The sequence below is a fragment of the Pseudomicrostroma glucosiphilum genome (genome assembly GCF_003144135.1).
Source record: "Pseudomicrostroma glucosiphilum strain MCA 4718 unplaced genomic scaffold BCV69scaffold_10, whole genome shotgun sequence".
NCBI lineage: Eukaryota > Fungi > Basidiomycota > Exobasidiomycetes > Microstromatales > Microstromataceae > Microstroma > Microstroma glucosiphilum.
Window position 1 is genome coordinate 552,632 of NW_020289922.1, and position 16,757 is coordinate 569,388.

Below are 16,757 nucleotides of genomic sequence, written 5' to 3' on the forward strand. Positions count from 1 at the left end.
CCTTGATCGAGTCGGCAATGAGGTCTGCCAGTGTCTTGCGAAGCTTGTCAGAGCCTTGGTCAGGCAGACTGCTGGGGGGCGACTGGCCTGCAGCGGTGCTTGCATTGCGGGAGGGGGTAGCTGTGGAGAAGGACCTGTGACAGAGAGAAGAAGGGCCGCTCTGGGGTGGGTTGTATGCTGTTACTTTTGGGGTGGGCGCTATGCGTGAAGGTCCGGCAGTAGCGAGGCCGATGGACTGCCGTATTGCTTTGCGAGCTGCTCGAGGTGTTCTGGCTGCCATGTCTGTAGAGGTATGGTGTGGTGGTGTGGAGAGGTGGGGAGCGGATCTTCGTATGCTGCCGGTAGGGGTGAGTGGTTGCCCGTGCCTGTGCGCCTGTGTGCCTCTGTTCCGGCCCGAGCGGGGCTTCTGGCTTTGATTGAACTTTTGCGCCGAGGTGTGTGTGCGTGCGTGTGGTGGTGCGCCCTGCAAGTCGATGCGTCCTTCCCATCGCGGATCTCATCGTACTGGTCTTCTTGCTCGCCATCCTACACTTGCTACTCGACCCTCAGCACTTGCAGCATCATCAGAGTCAGCGTCATCATCCAGGTCAGACAAGCCACAGCCAACGCCTGCGACTTTCACTCCTGAGGCCAGCAGACACACGACGACTACTTCCTGCATCTCCAGACGCCAGTCTGCTCCATACCTCAACAAGATACCCCGCGACTCGTCACCCCCTCCCTCTCTTTCATCATGCCCTCCTCACCACCTTCCTCGGCCGCAAGACAAGATCCCTCCCTAGCATCCCCTAATAGCACAACACCCCTCGCCGCCTCGGACCTTGTCAAGAAGATAAGGGCAGCTGAGCAGCAGGAGAGGCTAGAGCAACAAGCCCGAGAAGCAGGTCATGATCCAGACTTGGGAATCCAGTCAGGCGAGGAGCAGCAGATTGATGATCAAGAGGAAGATGATATGGCTCATCTACAGAACCTGAGGAGGGCGGTAGAGGGAGAAGAGCAGGATGAAGATGAAGAGGAAGAGGAAGAGGAGTTTGATGATGGTGAGGGAGAGATGCATGGTGAAGACATCTATGGTGAGTAATGCGAGGATTCAAAGTGATGTCAGCTTGAGCCACCTGAGCCACCTTTGACCTTTCTCTCTTGCCGTCTATAGAGTCGGACTCGATCTCGGACTCTGGCACAGAGTCTCTAACCTGGATCTCCTGGTTCTGCTCCCTGCCCGGCCATGAATACTTTGCAGAAGTCTCGGAAGACTTCATCGAAGACGACTTCAACCTGACAGGTCTCAATGCTCTCGTGCCCTTCTACAAGGAGGCATTGGAGATGATTCTGGATGTAGAGCCTCAGGAGGATAGTCTGAAGATTCCGGACGTTAGCATCGTAGAGAGCAGCGCGGAGCTACTGTATGGACTGATTCACCAGAGGTACATCTTGACAAAGCAGGGACTGCAGCAGATGGTGAGTAGACAGTGTTGAGACTTGAGCAAGACCGTATAAGGGCTCTAGGTACTTATACAGAAATATCTTTACATCCCCGTTTCACAGGTGGAGAAATACGATGCAGGCCACTTTGGCTACTGTCCTCGTGTCTTCTGCCACTCTCACCCAGTGCTGCCCTGTGGAAGATCCGACCTGCCAGGTCTCGATACTGTCAAGCTCTTCTGTGCCAATTGCATCGACTGCTACGCTCCCCCCTCCTCACGCTTCCACGGCGTAGACGGCGCCTTTTTCGGAACAACGTTTCCTCACCTCCTCTTCCAATGCTACAGAGAAATCGCTCCCAGCATCATCGCCCCGCCTGGATCCAACGCCAATTCGCTCAACTTGTGGAGCACGAGCGCCAGAGGTGGAGAGACGGAGCAGGTCCAGGGCACCGAAGCCGCGAGCAATAACGACGTTGACCTTCAAATGGGCAGCAGCAGCAGCAGCGCCCTCGGCGAGACGTCCACCTCGGTCGACAAGCCCTCATCCTCTTCTTCTTCTGCTGCAAACAATTACGGTCCATCATCGACCTCTTCTTCTCTCCAATCCTCAGCACTCAACGCCTCCCTCACAGGTCAGAAAGAGCCCTCTGCCCGTCTCTACACCCCTCGCATCTACGGCTTCCGCGTCTCTGAGCTTGCAAAGAGTGGACCGAGAATGCGCTGGCTGCGTATGAGGCCAGAGAACTGGCAGCAGTTGAAAGATGGAGTACTGCCTAGGGGGGGAGGAGCACCAGAGAGGAGTGGCACAGGAGCGGTCAATGTGGGGACTACTACGGGTGGTGGTGCAAGTGGGAGTGCAGCTACAGAGTTGGAGGAGTCCAGGTCGAGTTTGCCGGCTGGAGCTGGAGCTGGAGCTGGAGCTGCAGGTGGAGCTGGGGGAGGGGGAGGAAATAGGACCCAGCTCGGGAGGCCGATTGCTGGGAGGAGTGGGTGAGGTGAGGTGCAGTGCAGTGCAGTGTGAAATTCCACGCCCACTGAGGGAAGCGAAAGAGGAGGAGGAAGAAGAAGAGGTCCCTGCTTGGCCATCTCGCGTCACGTCACCACTCGATCCTACCGGCCCTCACTAGATGTTTGTCAGCGGTCCTGCTCTCCAGATCCACCCACCTCCAGATCCAATCGATATCCATCACAGTCCGTTGCTGTCTCCCTCTCTCGTCTCTGTCTCACTCGCTGTACTGTGATATCTTCTTCATTGCATGACTCAGGACTAAGCTCTCATTTTCGCAACGAGGAGGAGGGGTATGATTCATCGTCTTCCACCGCGCACTCAAAGGGGGAAATGCAGACCGCACCTCCCCGTCAGGTAGCTCCTACGTTTCTTCTCTTCTACCTCTCCTTCTGTCCCCGCTCACTCTCCCGCCTTTTCTCCTGCAGTGCTGACCTCCTGTATCTTCTCCTCGACTTTAGCAGCGTCATTCGAGGCGCTGTTCGAGGCTCCATTCGCACCGTCGTCCTCGCCGCCGCCGAAAGATTTGCCCTTGAGAAATCCCTGCATCTGCGCCTTCTGCTTAGCCAGCTTGGCTTCTTCTAGCTTGACGAGCTCGTTTGCTAGAGCTCGGATGCTGGAGTCTGTTGAGTAGGGATGCAGGAGAGGGGGAGTGGGGCATCCGGGTCAAGCTCTACTCTACCACTTCCAGCCACACAGAGCGTCCCAACGCCACATACCTTGGGGAGCAAGTTCCATCGCCTTGTCCAAATCCTTTGCCGCCTTCTTCTGATCACCAAGCTCCTTGTAGGCTTTGGCGCGACGGTAGAGGGCTTTTACGTTCTTCTCGTCTAGGGCCAGGACTTTGCCCGCGGCGTAGATGACTTTTTCGTACTTTTTCTGAGGGCAGGAGTGTTGTGAGAGAGTTTCGCCCGAAAGGTCAGTAGCTGTACGAGAGGTCAGTGATTTAATGGAATGCAGGATACTCACGTCTGAAAGGTAGCAGCCTGTGCGGCAGTGTGATGAGAGCGTCGCAGGTCAATAGTCAGCAGCCATCAGCCTTTGCCTGCGAGTACAAGATTTACCTACTCACTGGCGAGATTGTTCTGTACAGCCATTGTGATAGACTGTGCATTCTTGTTCTGCTCTTCGGTCGACTTGCTACCGTATTGCGTTGCGAGGGAGTTGATGCCAGCTGAATTGAGGAGAGCCTGACGAGGGGGTGATGGGCGAGGAGAGACGGATGTAAGCTCACCTTTATCGCCCACGAGAGTCGTACGAACCGAGATTTCAACTCACGTGATGCCACTTGGTCATTGCTCCCAATCTGTCCCCCTTCGCAAAGAGAGCATTTCCTTCCTCCTTGAGCTTCAAGGCAATCCCAATCTGGTGGGCGACCCTGTCCTGTGCTGGTGAGGAAGCGGCATCGCTGCTTGCCGTCGTCCCTTCGGTCGTGGAATCTTGCGACTTCACACATGAGCTGGTTACAGAGCCAGTAGAATTGTCGGATGCGGGATGGGGGCGAGGGTCTTCGCTACCTACAGTCGCAGCGGTGGAGAAGGTCTCGTCTGCAATCGAGGTAGCATTGGAAGAGGAAGGTGGTACTGAGGCGCCAGCTTCCCCCGTTGTGGACGACGCGGCGCTGGGAGCGGACTGCACGGCTTCGCTCATCGTCGTCGTCGTCGTCGATTGGCCGGGTAACGAGGGGATGAGGATGCGACTGGAAGGGTAAGCACTGCGCTCGATTGCTACCACGCTCAAAGGGTGGAGTGAGTGGTGCATCTTCTAGTCGAAGGACTTAGTTGAATGTCCGCTGCGACGGAAAGCGGCACGTGCGTGTGTCTTTGCTTCCACGCATGGGCCTCCACACGCGTTACGCCCGGCGTCGATGCCCTTGGTCTTACTTAAGCGTACCGACGGACATAGGCAGGAATGTTAAGCTGACCAACTGAGCAGACTCATAGCTGAGCGAAGAGAATAGGTGAGATCGACGAAGAAACAGTCGTATCGAAGGTCAGTAGAAGCTGAGTCTTACATGGTCCTGTACCGACTCAGCATGCATCACGGCTGAGCTCACCGCGAGGCACAATGCTGACCGATACATAAGAAGCACCAGCATACCCGCTAACGCACCGTCCCCCACTGGTCCTCCTCACACAAGAAGCCCATTTGACGGTCAGTCTACAATGACCAGCTTCGTTGCCCCTTTTTTAAGGGCTTTTGGCGACTTTGTCTACTCGCAGCGCTTCGTGACGCCTGCCTCTCCTGTTCAATCCTTCAGCGGCCAGACTGTCATCGTCACCGGAGGCAACAACGGGCTAGGCAAAGAGGCTGCACGTCACATCGCTCGGCTCGGGGCGAGCAAAGTCATCATAGCTGCGCGCAATTCTAAGAAGGGTCAAGAAGCTCGTGAAGATATCCTCAAGACCACCGGCAGGGAGGAAGCCGCGATAGAAGTGTGGCAGCTGGATCTCTCATCGTATGACTCGGTCAAGGCCTTTGCCGAGCGCACTTCCTCGTTGGAGCGCCTCGACGTCCTACTGGCGAATGCTGGGATGCAGACCTCCGGCTACTCGACTGCCGAGGGGCACGAGCGCACCATCACCGTCAATGTCATCAGCACTTTCCTCCTCGCTCTCCTTCTCCTTCCAAAGCTCAAAGAGTCAGCCAAACGCTTCAAAATCGAGCCGCGCTTGACCATTGTCTCTAGCGAGCTACACGCCTGGGTCAATCCGGCCTCTTTTCCAAAGACGGACATCTTCCCTACCCTCGACTCGGAGAAGCTTAGCCTGAACCGGTACATGGTCAGCAAGCTCATGGAGGTCCTCATTGTCCGCGAACTCGCCCCTTCCCTCAGCGAGTCACCCGTCATACTCAATGTCCTAAATCCAGGGCTGTGCTACTCAGGACTGAGTTATCAGGAAGGCGATGACGGTGTGATTTTGAAATTGGCGAAAGCGGCATTCTTTATCATTGCTGCCGCCCGGACTACAGAAGTGGGCAGTCGCACACTGGTGGCTTCTGCTGCTGCGGGCAGGGAAAGTCATGGAAAGTACATGTATGATGGACTGGTTGGTGATGAACATCTTGGCTCCTGGGTACGCAGTGATGAGGGCACATTGGTGGGGAGGAGGGCGTGGGAGGAGCTGAGCGAGATCCTGGAGAAGGTCAGTCCTGGTGTGACCGGCAATCTCAACTCATGACGACCGTTCGAGCCAGCGAGCTCGGGCAGAAAGTGCGTCTTAGGCAATCTCCAACTTGTACATAGCCAGCGAGGGAAGATTGCTCTTTTGTCCAGCCATGGACCCTTGCTTGTGCCCTTCTTCGATAATGCGCGATGGCAATCCACGCCCGTCTGCGGGCCACATTGCCGAAGTTATGTTGGATGGCCAGCAGCATGGGAACAGTGCTCGGCATCCTCTTTGCTACTCGACCTGACGTTGCGGGGCTGACTGGCTGAAGATCCCCCCGTTGAATCCGGGGCTGTCAGTCACTGTCTGAGATACGCGTTGCTTTGCTGCAAAGTATTGTTGGGAAAGGCAATCCGGCGCACATGTCACTGCTTGCGTTCGCATTGCTGTCACACGACACGCGTCCGTGTGTCGGGGCAAAGCAGCGTACGGGACAAACCGGGAGCCTTGGTCCGTGGCCGTGGCGCTGGAGTGACATCTGATTACTGAGCCAGGGAGCAAAAAGCCCACGGGCAAACACGATCGTGTAGAAGCAAGGAGAGTGGCGGGTTGCGAGCGCAAGGTCTTGGAAAGTGACAGCACTCTCGCATCACCTGTCAACAGCCAGAGTCCGACTCCGATCACAGACATTTCGCTGCCTTTCGCAATTCAACGCTTCGGCTTTGCTCGAAAGTGAGTGTGAGACGAAACCTGCCCTATCGGCATACTGCTGGCAACGTAGCGTTTGTGCAAGCATTGCTTGAAGACCTCCAAGCAAGATCCATGGGAGAGGTATAAGACCCGGTCCTTTGCCACCCACGAGCCTCCCTGTTGTCTCTTCAGCAGTGCTCACAATCTCTTCTTCACCCCAACCCCTCAGGTACGTTGGCGGACTTTCAAGACTCCTTTCGCTCCAGAAGACTGGTTCTTACTTGTGGAGTCGACGCAACCTCATCGTATACCCAAAGCCGGACTGCAACAGCAGACACGACGCGAAGCACACCAGCTGATAATTAGGCGAAGCCGTTAACAACTCACCTCCATTAGCTCCTCCCACTCCCATTCCTCTCCATCAGCACTCAGTCAGCAGAGCTTACGATGCAACCCACGACTAAAGCCCTCCTGGTGGCATGGGTCACCATGCTGCAGCTCGCAGTCGCAATGCCCTTGGCCGATCTCGGCACAGTCCGAGGTAGCGAAGGCTCCGCTACGAACGCTGGTCCTCCCCAACCGGGCGTCAATGATTCGGTCGATAAGTACTCCCCTCGAGACGTGACGCAAAGCGCAGTCGAATTCTACGAGCCCGCCGCTGTGCGTTCCTTCCAAGCGGATGGGGCTACTATCGAGGCCAGATTTGCACTCGCGCATGATGGCCAGCATTGGATCGTCGTACCTCCTATTGCACGAAGCATCAACTCTGAGCCTACCAGATACGTACAAGTCGGCCGAGACCTTGTCGCGGACAAAGAGAGCCTGGCCTTGCGGGATGTTGCGCGCTCAGAAAACGCCGCTCTGGTGGGGAGGGCCTTCTCGAAGCTCCAGTGCTTCACTGCTATCATGACTCTCAGCTGGGGCAATGATGACGGGTGCTCAAAGAATCCCAAGAAGGCCACCAAGCTCAAAGTCTCCGAGGTGAGCACCAAGCGAGACGTGCCAGAGCCAGAGCCAGAACCAGAGGAGCGAGCTCTGGTAGAGCAGCAAGAAGAAACTGGACTCGTACCGATGTTGAAGCGTGGCTACTCGAATTTGGCTTGCTTCACCTGGATCATGACGATGAGCTTGGGTAATGATGCTGGGTGCTCAAAGCACGCCAAGAAGGCTACGAAGCTCAAGATTACCGAGGTCAGCACGAAGCGGGACTTGTTGGCTCTATCTCAAGGTGATGCTGACTTGGTTAGTGCAAGAGCTGTCGTGGCCGAGGACAATGTGAGTACGCTCAATGAATGGGCAGACCGAGCCTTGTGGCCTCTCGCAGTCAGGGTCCACTGACACCGAGATTGAGCCCCAGATGACCAGTGAATTCGGCCGACGCGCTGAAAGTGTCGATGAGCGAGATGTAGGTACAGAGACAGAAAAGGTGAGTGCCATTGACGATCAGATGTGGCAAAAGCGCGGGAAGGTCCGAGATGGATTTGAGAGGACCGCCAAGTGCATCCAAGCAATCTCGACTCTGTTCTTGTTTAAGCCATACCGCGACCAGTGTGTATACAACAAGCCCTGGGACAAGCGGGATAACGAGCTCTATCGATCGGTGAGTCCATTGATGCTGAAAGGAAGCTCGACTTGATCTTGAGCTGGCCTGCCTCCCGTCTATCTTGGCCACTAGGCTCAGAGATCCTACCAAGAGCGAGACGTCGTCAAGGCTGAGTCGCAGCAGACTCTCACAAAGAGGCGCTCTTTCATCGACTATCTGAACAAGGGCGCCAATTGCTTCCTGGCCTATGGACTCGCTTTGGGCACGGTACCCATCTACAAAGAGGGGTGCAAGAATAGCAAGCGGGATGTCACCGTAATACAGGTGACTACAATCACGGATGCTGGAGCGTAGTTGTGCGGGCTATTGCAATGTACCCCTTTACTGACACCCAAGTCATTCTCCTCTTTGCCGGCAGAATCTCGCTGGGGGCCACATCAGCAAGCGAGACAAAACTACTGAGATGTCCGTGAGTACTTCCGAGGAGCAATGCGTCGTAGAGAAGCGTGGAAGCGGGAGGTATTCCACACAGGCGTCTCGTGCTTCATGGCCTATACAGTTGTGCTCGGCTGGACGGATAGGAGGAAAGGTACCTACAACGGTAAAGGCGAGGGTGACATCACCACTGGGACGGGTGCATCATCGTGAGCTATCACAGGACACGCTGACTCACTGATCCTATGTCTCACTTTCCGCCGATAGGAGCTCCCGAAGCGTGGCGTGGGAGACAAGATTCACCAGTGGACCATGTGCGGTGTGGCCTATGGTGTTTTGTTCGGACAGATCAAGGAAGTGACAGACGTATGCAAAGGCAAGAACAAGCGCGACCTCACCGCGGTCGAGGTGAGAAAAGTATAAGGTCTTTTCCAGCACCTGCTTCTTGATGCACTGCCCGCACAATCTCCCTCTTTTATCACCTGCCGCACGCTCTGGCAGAACGTGCCGTCGGTGACGTATTGCAAGGAGCTTGTGCAGGGTGTGCGGCGTACATGTTGTTTCTTGGGCTGATTGGGCCCTGAGCAGTGAAGTGCAAGGGCAACATGACGTCGTGACATGCCCATACTTTGCCAGAAGGGTCCAGAAATTCGTACTGATGCAGAAATTGGCGCCCCTCCTGTCTTTCACTGAACAGACCACAGACGAAGAGAAGCGTACTCTCCCGGAGGCCCTTTCTCGCTTTCGGTTCGGCGAAGAGAAGCCAGTTACCGAGCGACGTGACGAAGTCGAAACGGTGAGTTCCAGGAAGTCTTGCTTTCCCGAGGCAGCGGTCGCGTATCGACTTGCTCTCCGGATGGACAAAGCTTGCTAGACAGCAGAGATGACTGACAGTCTTACCACCCACCCCCATTATCAGCGCAAGCGCGGCGTCGCGGGCTGCATCATGTTCATCACGACCCAGATGGGAGACTGGAACAGCTGTCGCTCGAGGAGTAGCCGACGCAAGAAGGCATTCAAGAAGCCCTTCAAAAAGGCGTATGATCACATCAAGTATCTCTATTGAAGACAGGGCGCACATTTCAGGCAAGGAGACGGACTCAATTTGAATTCAATCAATTGGAGTTCATCAAGCGGCAAGAAACACTTGGCGGCAGTAGGTGGGGAAGGGCAAGTGATGAGGCGTGGGAATTTGGCCTCTCTCCTTCTGCAGCTATCCAGCCCTAGCATGTTGACGTACTGACCTTTCACTTTCACGAACCTGACTATCCTTCTCCACTCTGCAGATGGCCACCAAGACTTCCGAAAAGTGACAAAGACCTCAAGAACAAGAAGATCTCCGTCCATCACTCCCCCTCGACATGCTCCTGATGGTACAAAGTAGTATCGTCGTTGGTTGATGTACACTGCCCACTGCAGCTTTGGCGGAATTCGCTCTTTGTCTCAAATCGTTTTCGTGAACAATGACACTGGCTTGATGCTGCGGGGCAGTACTGAAAGTCGTGAGGGGTGCCGTATGATTCACATCGAATTCAACGGTCTGACAAGTAGGTGACCCGCTGCATTGACAACAAGCGTACAGTAGACCCGACACTCCACTACTGCAAATAGCTATCCAGCGGCTCTCCCAATACCCTCTCCACAGCAGCAATAAATGCCCTTGTCCCATCCACCACCTCCGTCTCGTCACTCTCCATCAGCTCAGCAATGTGCGGTACAGTCTCCGGCACAAGTCCGAGTAGGACCGCCGCGAGGGTCGTCTCGGACCACATGGATGTGGCAACGTCAAGTGCGGCTACGCGCGTGGGCACTTCGTCGATACGCAACTGGGTCAGGAGTGCCGAGTTGAGGACCTTGAGCGAAGCCTCGTCTGGTACTGTCCTAGCCAGCTGGGCCACAGCGGGAGCCAGCGCACGCGTCACCTCCTCGTGCCCAGTACTGCCATGCGAGCCCGCGAGGTTCTGCAAGAGCTCAGGGTTGCGCATGGAGAGCTGGCCGATAAATGCGGGCGTAAGCTTGGAGAGACGCGATGGGTTCCAGAAGGTGCCCTCGTCGTGTGCGGCAGACTTGGCTACGCTGGCCACCACGGCAGACCACAGCTCAGCATTCTGCACCTCACGTGCGCGGAAGGCAGCTAGAAGCTCGATTGTGAGATCCAGGAGGGTCGAGTAGTAATGTGACACCAGGCCTCGTAGCTGGTCCGAGAGGGCGTTGCTGATCTTGTAGAGTGCAATTCGGCGCGCAACCAGACCGACGTCGTTGACAGGAAGCTCTCCATCGCTCTCCTCGACCAGATCAAGCGCTGCCCAATCGTAGATGCGTAGGAACAGTGGTCGGAACGTCGTCTCATTGAGCTTGAGAACCAGTCGAACAAAGACGCGCACAGTAGCATCCTCAACGGCATTGACGTCTCGCAGCGCCATCGTCTTGGTGAGGCGGCGAAGATCGAGCACTTGCAGGACAAAGCGGAAGACAGCTTTGTAGTTGGCTGAAATGCCAGCTCGGTCTGTCTGACTAAGCGCCTTGTTGAGCAGTGTGAGCACGGCTAGAGAGGACTCTGCGCCGTTGCTGGCCTTCGACACTTCAGTCCAAAGGTCGAAGATGCAAGCGAAGAGCTTCTCGGATGGCATGCGCTTGATAATGGTGGTCAAGAGGCGGTTGAGCGACTTGCCAGTGGGTGTGATAGAGCGCTCATCCAGTGAGCTTCGCAAATGACTGTTGCTGAACGCACCCAAAACTTGTCTCAGATGCGAGTCCATGAAGGTGGTCACAAACTTGAACAGATTATCCAAGGTCTCGAAAGATCGGACGACAATGGTAACCGGCATCGCTGCATTGACCGCATTAGCGAGACACAGCTCGACCAAAGGCTTAAGGTGCGCAATCAGTCTCGGTCCCAGAGCACTAGCAAGGCTTCGCAGGATAGAGAAAGTCTTCTGTCGCTCACCTGAGGGCAGAGCACTGTCTTTGGCCAATGTCAATATGACGGACAGTACCTGACCCAGAGAGGACAACTCCTGCGGCTTAGCAGAAGCCGACAAGATTTCGATGGCTGCAAGGGCGGCAGGGCGGCCAGCTGCGTCACTTGAACCAAGCTGGCTTCGAGCAGCATCGATGATCTTGCAGCTAGAGTTGGCCGCAGTCTCCCTTTCTGCTTTTGTGGCCGAAGAGAGTCGGGTAGCAACCAAGTGGAAGCCGCTGCTTGCATGTCTGCCATCAGCTTGCGACACCAGTTGCTCAACAATGCTCATGAAGAGAGGAATGGGAATGAGGGCCATGACTCCCTCGAGAGTATCACGCGCCAGAGCCGCGACACTGTCATCCTGGCACTGTGCCATTGTCAAAGCACTCTCCACGAAAAAGTGGTATGCAGCATCTGCAGTGGCCAGTGTCTGCCTGCCGGCGAGCCCTCGCGAAGAAGCAAGGGCGGCCTTGATGAAGCAGAGTAGAGCCAGCACCTGAGTCTTGGCATTCACCTGTCGCTCCGAGTGCTCGCTGTTGATATTGCTGAGTCTGTCTAGGAAGACTTGCTCGGTCATGTCAGCAACATCATGGTCCTTCGATTCCCAGAGCCTCAGTACCTCCTGCCAAATTTCATTGAGTGCCTGCAGCTGGACAGGACCCGTCTGAGCACCGAAGACACCGAGCGGCAACTGCAAACTAGATCCAGCCTCGCCTCTTGTCTGTCTTGCGATCTTGTGCGCAGATCGATCCACGAGGAGCATAGAGACGGCGGCGGCGTAGTCCTCTGGTCCCAATACCTCGACCAGTAGCTGGAAAAAGTTCTGACGACGATGACGAGGTACGTGGGTAGCCGAGTCAGTGAAAATGCACAAGAAGGGGCGGGAAGCTTTGAGCAAGGCAAATGAAGACTTGCTGGCATCTCCACGGCTCTTGAGCGACTTGACGAGTGGAGGCAGGATACTCTGCAGTACCCGCTCGACGACGGTGAAGCTGAAGGCGTCGTCCCTTTGCAAGACCGTCGATCCGACAAAAGTGAAGATCGGCATCGCGCTGTGCAACACAAGCTCGGGAGCGAGACCTGCGACCATGGACAGCAACAGCAGGGCTTGCTGGAATGTAGACGGGTTGCTAGAGGCCTTGATGACATTGACAACTGTATCGACTCGCACTGATTGCACGATATCACTGGTGGGCACCGCAGACTCCAGAAGTTTGTTCAGATTGCTCATGCACAGGTGCAAGAGGTAGTCGCCGTTGATGATCTTCGACGAGTGGATGTCGACAACAACTCGCAGATCCTCGAAAAGCTCCAGAATCAGGGGTCCGTTGGGCGACATGGGGTGAGACAAACTCGACTCCAGCAGCTCGCCCAACACAGCCGCGCTGGTATTCACAGACTGGTCATCATCCGTCGTTCTACTCTTCTTGGCTGTTGGACCCTCGGCCGCACCATGCAAACGTGTCGAGATCTTCGAACGGAGCTGGGCGAAGAGCAGCGTAAGGACGCTGGCGTCAATCTCGACGGAGGCAAGAGCCTGTCGGATCTCAGCAGGCGCTCGGAAGTCTGGCTTGGCAAGGACGTTGATCATTGACTCCACCGCCTCCCTACGTAGCTCTGGTGATAGAACAGGGTAGACTCGCGCAATCGCCTGAGCCGCGTTCTTGCAGGCGAGCGTTTGCCAAGACGAGATACTCTTGATCAAGAGGGAGAAAGCGCCAGTCGCACTGTCTTGCAACACCGGCTTTGAACGTTTGTCGAAAGCCTCGAAGAGCAACGCAGAGAACTCTGCGCTCTCCTCTGCATCAAGTTGGCCGTTGAACAATGGGGACGAAGTCTCTGCGGATGCCGCGACCTCGCCAATCGAGCGCATTAATGACTGCAGCTTCGTCAAATCTCGCACCTTGGAGAGGACACGGAGGAGAGATAGCTTCGTCTTGTAAGATGGCAAGGCGTCCAAGTGTGACAGCAAGTAAGCGGTTACGCTTCGCTTGAAGTTGACTTCTTTCTTGTCCTGCCCTTTGCTCGGCGTCAGGAGACCGCCAAGGAGGGAAGACACGAATGAGGCATCGTTTGTGAGAGACTCGGCATGATTCGACAATTCGAAGCAGAATCGGTATGTCGAAGCACAGTCGAGGTACTTCAGCGGCTCCGAAGCGGAGCCGTAGATGCCGTCATAACCCCAAACCTCGACTTCGCTCGACGAAGCCGAGGCGGAGCCGTCCTTGGCCATAAGCATGATGAGCTGCTGGCATGCCAAAGCTCCTTGACGGACAGTGGCGGAAGGATGGCCTAAGGCGATCAATAGAGTGGGGAGTAGAACCTGGAAGTCTCGCATGTGAGATGTCTTGTCATTGGAGTAAGCGGAGAGGAAAGCCCTGAGATGCTTGAGTGCAGCAATCGTCAAAGCCTCATCCTTCTCATCCGTCGAGCAGAGCCCGGCCAAAAACGCTCCAGCATTTTCACCCAGCTGAGCAAAGAGGGCTGCAAGCAGCTCTCGGCTAGCCTGAGGGTCGAATGAGTAGTGATTGGCTAGCACGTACAGCTGACGAGCAATTGCGACGTGACGGCTGGCATCTTCAGGCGACATGCCAAGGAGATGCGCTTCGCCAGTTGAGCTCTTGAGGTCGAGGCGTTGAGCAGCAATTACGAGCGCCTGCCAGAAGAGGAGGCCGTGCGCCTTGCTCGGGCGCTCCTGGAGGATCTGCCAGGCCTTTTCGTGTACTTCACTTCCCAGCAGCGAGTAGTCTGCGCTGGCAGTCAGGAGAGATTGCGAAGTCTCGGCGGCCTGCAACAGCCGACGAACGAGCGGCTCGAATCTAGAGCTACCCGAGGTGAGACGTAGCATCTCGTTGATGACAAGGAGGCTCAACGCCTTTGCGCTGGCCTGAGCCGGATTTGACTCGACTGGTGAGAGGGTGAAGAACAAGAACGAGACGTGCGAGACCCAGTGACTGTCGCTCTCGGCATCATTGATCCAACGAGCCAGCGCGCTGACGACAGACTTATTGGCCTTTGCCGGTTGCTCAGTCGAATCATTTTCTGCGACATTCATCTTTTGGAAGAGAGCGCCCAGCGGACTGCCGCTGTCGGTCTTCTGAATGACTTGACGCAGTACCGTTGCTTCTTTCTTATTGCTCTTCGTTGTGAGAAGACGAGACCAAAGAACGTTGCGGAGAACACGATTGCTAGCTTTGGGATGGCGAGAGAGGAATGGTCCAAGCAGGAATTGCACGTGGGCGCGCAGAGCAGCTGAAGATACGGACGAGGATGCTGTCGTCGTCTCGATGGGCTTGAGAAGGGCGTCGGACGAGGTCACAGTGTTGAGCAAGATCTGGCCATTCGAAGAGTAGATGGTCTTCAGGACACTTTCGTCGTCATCAGCCAGACGTGGTAGAAGAGCCTCCTGAATCGCAGACGAGTCGATGTCAGACGCAGACTCGGTGACACTTTTCATGAAGGCCTCCAGAGCAAGAGCTCGCTGACTGGACTCTGTGGAGTTGAGCTTCAACCACTCTACAGAAGAGCTTGAGGAAGGAGCAATTCCCGAGTTGGCCATGTCTAGTGTCATGAGCTGCGAGAGGATGTCATTGACCCGGGTCTTGTTGGCCTCGGTAGCACTTGGACCACTAAATGGACGCAGAGCTGCATTCCAGGCTTCTGGACGTGACTGACGGCAGGTGGCCAGGACTCTGAGCAGAGGAGGTGTCGGCTCGGCGCTCTGGAGAGCGACTTTTGCAATGAATGCTTCCAAAGTTGATGAAGGAAGACCGCCTTGCTCAGCAGAAAGGCTAATGAGACCTCTCATCGCTCTGACAGCCGTTTCGGCCAGCTGTTCGTCGTCGCTGGTAATCAACCTGGCAAAGGCTTCGAAGACACTTGCCAAGAAAGGCGCAATATCATAGCTTTCACTCAGGCTCGCCAGATCCGAAGCTAGACTGCGGTGACGCAACAGACCCCGTGCAGTGTTGGCCGAGATGAGCTTACTGAGGTCATCTGGACCAACGTTGCTGCTCAAGGCCGCCGAGGCGGTGAGGTAAGCTTGGAAGTGACGGACATTAGGCTTGGCGCCGGGGAACGTCTGCCAGAGCTCAGAGATCGTTGTTGCGGCGGCGTCAGCGCTGAGATGGAACGAGACGCCAATTGCACAGAGTACAAGAGTGCCGGCCACCTGCGCCTCAGCTCCGAGACCATTGGAGGTGGCAGCAGACAGGGCCGCTGGAAGGATGATGCTCAAAACGAGCTGCTCAGCGTCCTGCTTGACCTGGGCGCTAGCTCCAGATTTGCGCTTCTTTGCGGAGCTCGCCATCCCCATTGAGGTCTCCACTCCACTCGTGACACCGCTCAGACGGGTGCAGAGCTGGACCAGCGTAGAGGACCAGAAGAGAACTTGTGGGCGCTGAGGGATGTTGGAGCTCGACGAGCTGGTCAAGCTTTGGGTAACGAAGCGGATGAGATCGAGAGAGTGGGAAGAGCTGGGCGGAGCAAGCATTGCAGAGAGAAGGACAGAAGATGGCAGCGGCTGCGTAGTCTTTTGCAGAGGTTGCAGGAAGGAGAGGTAGGGCTGAGATGAGAGGTCGAGGATGTGGATCATGCGAGCGAATTGAGGCGTCTGATGGTATGGCAAGAAGACCCGAAGCACTGCGAGCGAGTTGAAGTCGTGTATCCTGAATCTCCTGACGAGCCATTCGAGACACTTTGCAGCGCTCTTGCTCAGTATCACTGGGCTGACCAGCTCGAGGAACTCATCGATGGTCCTATTCAGAGCGGTATTCTCCTCGCCTCCCAGCATAGTTCGATCTGTGGACTTTGCCGCGGGCCCGAAGAGAGCTTGTCCGCCAGGCCACTTCTCAAAAGCGGCATCCTCGAGGATGAGCTCATTGAAGCCCGTCTCACCGAGAGAGTAGACGGTGTCGAGATCCTGTGAGGCTGCCGTGCGTGGCGGGAAGAGGTAGGATGCGTGGGTGGTGAGAGCCGAGGCCGAGGCCAGGCGAGAGGCGTTGAGCGACCGCAAGCCCGAGAGCTGCGACGCCAGAGACGAGGCCATGGTGGAATGCGGCCTCAGTCACCAGATGGATTCTCTTGCCTTGGTATGATATGCCCCTTGAGATGCGGCAGATGTGATGGCAAAGGCGATTGTCAGTAATGGCAATGTCACGGACCGGGAAAAAGTCACCAGGAAGGACGGTGCGGAGTTCACACGCTTCAAAAATTTGGCACAGGCGAGCCGACGCACGACCATCTTCGCTCTCACACCCGACGTCCGCGTGGTGGCATGCTCGCATCCTTGGCAACTCTCACGAAGACAGCGATGGGAAAATCCAGACAGCAGTGTCAAGAGAATGCAAGAGGCCAGCGCCAACGGAGAAGGCGCAAAAGCTAGCCCCGAGCAGATGAAAATCGTCGAAAAAAGTAAGACAAAAAGTCTGGACGAGCGGCGATTTGAACGCCGGGCCTCATGCAGCGGTGAACACTGTATTGCTAAGCAAGCGCTCTACCCCTGAGCTACACGCCCGATTTCGATGAGATCGATGGAGATTGGCGACCACGAGTACGTATATATGGGTTCGAGTCGTGGAGCACTCAC

General features: G+C 55.8%; 5 protein-coding genes and 1 non-coding gene across 6 annotated transcripts; 3 read left to right on the top strand and 3 right to left on the bottom strand.

The window, feature by feature from the left end:
- Positions 1 to 479: 479 nt before the first annotated feature.
- On the top strand, positions 480 to 2,632 carry BCV69DRAFT_283941 (hypothetical protein). The gene is made up of 3 exons (XM_025492869.1): positions 480 to 1,073; positions 1,154 to 1,458; positions 1,546 to 2,632. Exons 1-3 carry the CDS (start codon positions 734 to 736, stop codon positions 2,416 to 2,418), a joined length of 1,518 nt encoding a protein of 505 aa, XP_025346995.1. The 5' UTR covers positions 480 to 733; the 3' UTR covers positions 2,419 to 2,632.
- Positions 2,633 to 2,658: 26 nt separating this feature from the next.
- On the bottom strand, positions 2,659 to 4,242 carry BCV69DRAFT_283942 (TPR-like protein). Its single transcript, XM_025492870.1, has 5 exons — positions 3,709 to 4,242; positions 3,503 to 3,620; positions 3,400 to 3,416; positions 3,150 to 3,309; positions 2,659 to 3,053 (listed from the first exon to the last, which is right to left on the bottom strand). The coding sequence occupies exons 1-5, from the start codon at positions 4,189 to 4,191 to the stop codon at positions 2,833 to 2,835; spliced, it is 999 nt and encodes a 332-aa protein (XP_025346996.1). The 5' UTR covers positions 4,192 to 4,242; the 3' UTR covers positions 2,659 to 2,832.
- A 149-nt stretch (positions 4,243 to 4,391) lies between these two features.
- Positions 4,392 to 5,819, top strand: BCV69DRAFT_261371 (short-chain dehydrogenase/reductase). The gene is made up of 2 exons (XM_025490694.1): positions 4,392 to 4,422; positions 4,571 to 5,819. Exon 2 carries the CDS (start codon positions 4,596 to 4,598, stop codon positions 5,610 to 5,612), a length of 1,017 nt encoding a protein of 338 aa, XP_025346997.1. The 5' UTR covers positions 4,392 to 4,422; positions 4,571 to 4,595; the 3' UTR covers positions 5,613 to 5,819.
- Positions 5,820 to 6,329: 510 nt separating this feature from the next.
- BCV69DRAFT_283944 (hypothetical protein) lies at positions 6,330 to 9,374 on the top strand. Its single transcript, XM_025492871.1, has 7 exons — positions 6,330 to 7,505; positions 7,588 to 7,830; positions 7,906 to 8,097; positions 8,192 to 8,242; positions 8,476 to 8,616; positions 8,906 to 9,004; positions 9,128 to 9,374. Exons 1-7 carry the CDS (start codon positions 6,678 to 6,680, stop codon positions 9,272 to 9,274), a joined length of 1,701 nt encoding a protein of 566 aa, XP_025346998.1. The 5' UTR covers positions 6,330 to 6,677; the 3' UTR covers positions 9,275 to 9,374.
- Positions 9,355 to 16,313, bottom strand: BCV69DRAFT_283945 (hypothetical protein). Its single transcript, XM_025492872.1, has one exon. It carries the CDS (start codon positions 16,215 to 16,217, stop codon positions 9,807 to 9,809), a length of 6,411 nt encoding a protein of 2,136 aa, XP_025346999.1. The 5' UTR covers positions 16,218 to 16,313; the 3' UTR covers positions 9,355 to 9,806.
- Positions 16,314 to 16,597: 284 nt separating this feature from the next.
- BCV69DRAFT_t34 lies at positions 16,598 to 16,685 on the bottom strand. The gene has a single exon. It is a non-coding gene; the product is annotated as a tRNA-Ala (tRNA).
- Positions 16,686 to 16,757: the final 72 nt, after the last annotated feature.

Coding starts and splice junctions, on each gene's coding strand:
- BCV69DRAFT_283941 (XM_025492869.1), top strand. CDS start 734: ATGCCCTCCTCACCACCTTCCTCGGCCGCAAGACAAGATCCCTCCCTA. Junction 1,074..1,153: donor GCATGGTGAAGACATCTATG/GTGAGTAATGCG, acceptor TGCCGTCTATAG/AGTCGGACTCGATCTCGGAC. Junction 1,459..1,545: donor AGCAGGGACTGCAGCAGATG/GTGAGTAGACAG, acceptor CCCGTTTCACAG/GTGGAGAAATACGATGCAGG.
- BCV69DRAFT_283942 (XM_025492870.1), bottom strand. CDS start 4,191: ATGCACCACTCACTCCACCCTTTGAGCGTGGTAGCAATCGAGCGCAGT. Junction 3,621..3,708: donor CAATGACCAAGTGGCATCAC/GTGAGTTGAAAT, acceptor CCCCCTCGTCAG/GCTCTCCTCAATTCAGCTGG. Junction 3,054..3,149: donor GATGGAACTTGCTCCCCAAG/GTATGTGGCGTT, acceptor CCTACTCAACAG/ACTCCAGCATCCGAGCTCTA.
- BCV69DRAFT_261371 (XM_025490694.1), top strand. CDS start 4,596: ATGACCAGCTTCGTTGCCCCTTTTTTAAGGGCTTTTGGCGACTTTGTC.
- BCV69DRAFT_283944 (XM_025492871.1), top strand. CDS start 6,678: ATGCAACCCACGACTAAAGCCCTCCTGGTGGCATGGGTCACCATGCTG. Junction 7,506..7,587: donor CTGTCGTGGCCGAGGACAAT/GTGAGTACGCTC, acceptor ATTGAGCCCCAG/ATGACCAGTGAATTCGGCCG. Junction 8,243..8,475: donor ACAAAACTACTGAGATGTCC/GTGAGTACTTCC, acceptor TTCCGCCGATAG/GAGCTCCCGAAGCGTGGCGT.
- BCV69DRAFT_283945 (XM_025492872.1), bottom strand. CDS start 16,217: ATGGCCTCGTCTCTGGCGTCGCAGCTCTCGGGCTTGCGGTCGCTCAAC.